This window comes from Carassius gibelio, chromosome B15, assembly GCF_023724105.1.
Source record: "Carassius gibelio isolate Cgi1373 ecotype wild population from Czech Republic chromosome B15, carGib1.2-hapl.c, whole genome shotgun sequence".
Taxonomy (NCBI): domain Eukaryota; kingdom Metazoa; phylum Chordata; class Actinopteri; order Cypriniformes; family Cyprinidae; genus Carassius; species Carassius gibelio.
Genome location: NC_068410.1, coordinates 3,218,645 through 3,223,588, shown reverse-complemented (window position 1 = coordinate 3,223,588; position 4,944 = coordinate 3,218,645). Strand labels below are relative to the sequence as shown.

At 33.4% G+C, this 4,944-nt stretch overlaps 1 protein-coding gene across 2 annotated transcripts; it reads right to left on the bottom strand.

Moving 5' to 3' along the window:
• Positions 1-2,078: 2,078 nt before the first annotated feature.
• On the bottom strand, positions 2,079-4,932 carry LOC127972789 (gastrula zinc finger protein XlCGF8.2DB). Of its 2 annotated transcripts, none has more exons than XM_052576567.1 (3): positions 4,669-4,932; positions 4,018-4,227; positions 2,079-3,439 (listed from the first exon to the last, which is right to left on the bottom strand). In XM_052576567.1, the coding sequence occupies exons 2-3, from the start codon at positions 4,118-4,120 to the stop codon at positions 2,454-2,456; spliced, it is 1,089 nt and encodes a 362-aa protein (XP_052432527.1). In that variant the 5' UTR covers positions 4,121-4,227; positions 4,669-4,932; the 3' UTR covers positions 2,079-2,453. The 2 variants fall into 2 exon arrangements, with proteins under 2 accessions (XP_052432527.1, XP_052432528.1); XM_052576568.1 differs by having other exon boundaries at positions 4,735-4,932.
• Positions 4,933-4,944: the final 12 nt, after the last annotated feature.

Below are 4,944 nucleotides of genomic sequence, written 5' to 3'. Positions count from 1 at the left end.
GATTTTTTTTCTGTGTATTTTGTCAGCTGTTTAATTAACCAACTGCATTGATTCTGTAAAGCGATGTTTCATTGGTAGAGGCATCCAGCTTCATACAATAATCAGATTTTTAAATATTCAGAGAAATTAAATGTTTATAACTCTGTTGGAACATACCCAGCTAACAAAAACAGGTTCTAAGAATGTCTTGCTTACAATCTCATTAAGTTACATTTTTTAAGTATTAAAAAAAATTATTATACATATTTCTTAGTTGTGCAAACGTTAGAGAAAATATGTATAAGTTCCATTTTATCATTTTGCAAACGTGTACATTATTTTTAAATGTTTATTAATTTTGTACTTTCTAAAAAAAAAAGCGACAACTATTTTTTCTTTCTGAAAAATAATATTCATGTTATGAATGTTATTAAAGACTTTGATATTTTTATTTTTGTTGCCAGAAGAATATTTTATAATTACAGTTAATGAACCTTTTCCAGAATGTTAGTTAAAATTCTGAAATGTATTTCTAATTAGTAACTTAGTTGCTTTTGTCTATAGCCTATAAATGTGAGTGTCATGCTTAAATTTGCATATTGACTGGATTTTAGATACGATACTAACTAAATAGAAATACGTGTAAACAAACATTTTAATAATGTCTGGTTGATATCTGAGGGAGTCTCAGATATAATATTGAGTTCTAAGGACGCAAGAAGAGACAGAAAACTTTCTTCGTGATCTTCACGTGTCAAACAAAATGTTGCATCCCACAATTAGGACAATAGCTACTTTGAAATCCTGCATTGATTTAAAATTATCTTCATTGTTTTGTCTCAATGGTAATAAAACTATAAATGATTTAAAATTATTATATTTGCAAACGTCTCCAGTTAAAGTCAAGTTTGAGATTTGAATCCGCATCAAATGAGTTTTGGTTTAGATTGGTGTCCAGCTTGGTGTCCATTCATGATTCAAAACACGTGACAAACACATACGTTCACCATTTGTGCTGGCTGTAATTAATAATTATAGAATCATATAATGCAATAATTATACAATTCATTAAAAAAGTATAATAATTATAAAATCATAGGAATTGTTTTAATATAAAGATGGGTTAAAAAAATGAATTTCAATAATGATAACCTAATATAGCTAAGTTATGTTTATCTTCACATAAATACTTGACTATGGAAGCCCGTTTCTGCCACAGATAAAAAAAAAACTAAATATTCTGACTTTCTCCCCACAATTCTTTTTATTTCTGTCACAATTGCTATATATAGTTAAATTTAAAGATTTTATTATTTATTTATTTTTACATTATTATTATTTTTTTTAACTGGCTTTATCCAGTGTTCAGATTTGTATGCAAATTTAATTAGATAAAGCATCATTTGCAGAGGCGGTCAGTAGTGAAGTATTTTTACTCTGCTTTAAATGCTTTATCAGAGTGTTTTTCTAATTAATGTAATTTATATAGCTTACTTTGTCTTATTTGACTGCTAAAATAAAAAAAGGTGTTGATTGAGCAAAGAGAATCATTTAATAAAAGTATAACCAATAGGATTCATATTTAAATAAAACAAAAAATGCAAAATTTGATTGGATTTTGATCTGACTGATTGAACAAATCAGCTTTGGAGTCATGAACTGAGTTACACAGCTCATGTTTATGTTATTAATTCACTAAAAACAATAGACCGATATTATCCTGGAAGACGTTTTATTCATTGCATGTGTTTAAAATCTGTGTACTTGAAATAAATGTGTTTAATTATTCTACGTTTGCTTAGCTTTTATAGGATTTTGAAAACAAGCTGTTTGTTGATTGCAACCTTTTCTATGGGTTTATTCTTTTTACATTTAAATGTTATTGCATTTATTTCCCTTAACTCTTTATCTTTCTATATAATAATGAGATGCTTTTTAGCCAAACAGTGTCTGCAGATAAATAGGCGCCTATAATTCACACTATCAAACAAATTGATGAAATAGCTTTTTCCAATCGATACATAATCTTCAGATTGTCATGATATTGATTTATTTCATGTTTTGATGAATTCAAATGTAGCAGGTCACCTGATACAATATTGTGCAAGATTGGACTTTTTTATTTCTCATGTACAGTCAGCGAATTATACACAAGAGCCAAATAAATGAATGACTGGATGATAGAATGGAATGAAAATTGAGCTTTGATCACAGCAATAAATTACATTCAACAATATATTAACAGAAAACTGTTATTTCGAATTATAATAGAATTGTTTTGTCAAGGTTTAGCATAAAAAACACTTGACCGTCTCTCTTAAAAAATAAATGTGCTTCACAGCGATGCCATAGAAGAACCATTCAGTCAAACTTCCTTATAAAAATACTTTTTAGAATCTGAAGAATCTTCTTCCACCACAAAAAAACATTTAGACAAAACGGTTCTTCTACGGCATCTCAAAGCATGTTAATCTTTAAGAGCGTGATGATTTCTTGCAGTGTTTTTTAATATGAGTAATAAGATTGGTTAGCTGTGAGAAACTCCTCCCACATGAAGGGCAGTGATATGGTTTCTCTCCAGTGTGCACTCGCTCGTGAACCTTCAGCGATCCCGACTGAGTGAAGCTCTTGTCACAGAGCGTGCACTTGTAGGGTTTCTCTCCGGTGTGAATCCTCTGGTGCTCCTTCAGACGTTTGGCTGTGGTGAAGGTCTTGCCGCACTCAGAGCACACGTGGTCTCTCTCCCCGCTGTGTCTTTTCTGGTGCTCTTTAAAATTGCCCGGCCATATGAAGCTCTTTCCGCACAAGGAGCACACATACGGCCTATCGTTCGCGTGAACCTTCAGGTGGTTTTTCAGGATGGATGACGACGTGAAACCTTCTCCGCAGTGAACACAATTAAAAGGCTTCACGCCAGAATGAGAATGCAGGTGATTATTGAGACTGTGCGCCCATTTAAAACTCTTTGCGCAGTGATGGCATTTGAAAGGCTTCTCTCCCGAGTGAACCCTTATGTGATTCTTAAGACCTTTTTTACACGTTAAGCCCTTTCCGCACTGAGGGCAGATGAACAGCTTCTCCCTGGAGTGGATTCTCAGGTGAACCTTGAGGTTGTTTTTGAAGGTGAAGCTCTTTCCGCACTGATGGCAGGTGTATGGTTTCTCTCCGCTGTGAATCCGCAGGTGATACTTCAGGCTCTCTTTCCGCGTGAAACTCTTCCCGCAGTGATGGCAGCTAAAGGGCTTCTCTCCCGTGTGAATTCGTAGATGCTCCTTAAGGCTGTCTCTACGCGTGAAACTCTTCCCGCACTGAGGACACGTGAAGGGGTTTTTGGCTTCGCTTCTTTGAGTTTTCTTCTCAGTCTCCGAACACGTTCCATCAGTTCTGAAAGCATCCTGATTGTGATGTTTCTCCTCCATTTCCACCAGTTCTTCACTTTCTTCTTTTAAGTGTGTCAAGTCTGCAAAGAACACACACAGACGTACACACAAAGTCAATTAAAATGATATTTGATATGCTAGAATTAAATTCTATCATGCTCAATCAATGCCATTTGATCACTATTCAAGGGTAAAATAATGTAAACGTATTTTATGCAACATTAAGCAAACATTCTCAGAACGTTCTGGCAAGGTTCATCCTGATAATTATTTTAGTAAGGTTAATAGAATGTAGAATGTCTTTGATAATGTTCTCAAAATATTATTCATTCATTGTTCTTGAAATGTTTTGGTGGAACGTTCATTTAATGTTTTTTTTAAAATGTTACTCCTCGTTTCAGAACATTCAGAGAACATTCAAAAAGTAACGTTCCCATAATGTTTACAAAATTCTAAAATGGAATGTTCACATGACTAATAAAAGCATGTTTTTAAAACAGTTTAAATATGGGAGATTTTGAATGTTTTAATAACTTAATGGAAAAACATTCTTATAATGTGTACGATTTTGTAAACAGAGCCACCAGATTTCAACTGGAGATTTGCTTTATTAATATTCCTTAGCAATCATAATAATCGATCATGAATGGACACCAACCTGTTTGTTCCTCAGTATCTTCATGTTTCATTCTGGATGGTTTTGGATCACTCATGTCTTCAATCTCCTCTTTAATAAACTCTGTCTTTACCGTAGTATACATTCTACATTTATTTCACTTGTTACACCTGGAGATTGTTCCTCTCTTGTAGGATGATGTGAATATGATAGCAGCCTGAGCTGTGAATGGGCCAAAGGACTAGTTCTGTCCTAAAAGACAACAATAATAAGTTAGTATTTGTTTTATGCTAATTATTATACTTTTTCCTTTGCCTGATTCTATTACACAGTCTTTGTATTTTAGTTTGTAAGTTTCTCTTCTCCCATGCATTTGAGAACACACCTTGACTCAAAGCCAAATCACTAATAATATTATGTGCAATTACAGCAAAATCGCTTTTTTTATATTTCAACACAACAGTACACGCAAGTGATACATCATTTATGATGCTTATGTTCAAGGGACAAAAGCGAACACAGTGTGGTTTCACATTAATCATAATAAATAAAACTTTAAAAATTTAAAACATAAATTCATCTCGTGACATTTAATTAAAGCAGTTTAAACAGCCAAGTGTTACATTGCATGTTACACACCTATGTAGCCAACATGCATAGAAAATGTCAGTTTAGAGTGTTGATTTGTTTTACCTTCTGTCTCTATCTCCTCTCCCCTCCCGTTTTTGTGTATTTAATGTTTTTGTTATTAAAACTCACATCATGCGATTTCATATTGCTGTCTCAAACGCGTCATCACTGTCGTGAACACCTTCCGTACTGCGCATGCTTTTTAATAAATGCGCTTTAACAGTGTATGAAGCTCGAACATCTCGATTCGTCTTAAAATCATGAATATATGATTTAGCTGTAAAAATTTATCCGTCCTTAGGCTTCAATGCGTCTCAATTGGGCTCAGCAGCATCAATC

What these genes read in the sequence shown, in the direction of transcription:
- LOC127972789 (XM_052576567.1), bottom strand. Translation starts at nt 4,120, where the DNA reads ATGTATACTACGGTAAAGACAGAGTTTATTAAAGAGGAGATTGAAGAC. An exon ending in AGATACTGAGGAACAAACAG is followed by an intron (nt 3,440 to 4,017) that starts GTTGGTGTCCAT and finishes TGTTCTTTGCAG; the next exon opens with ACTTGACACACTTAAAAGAA.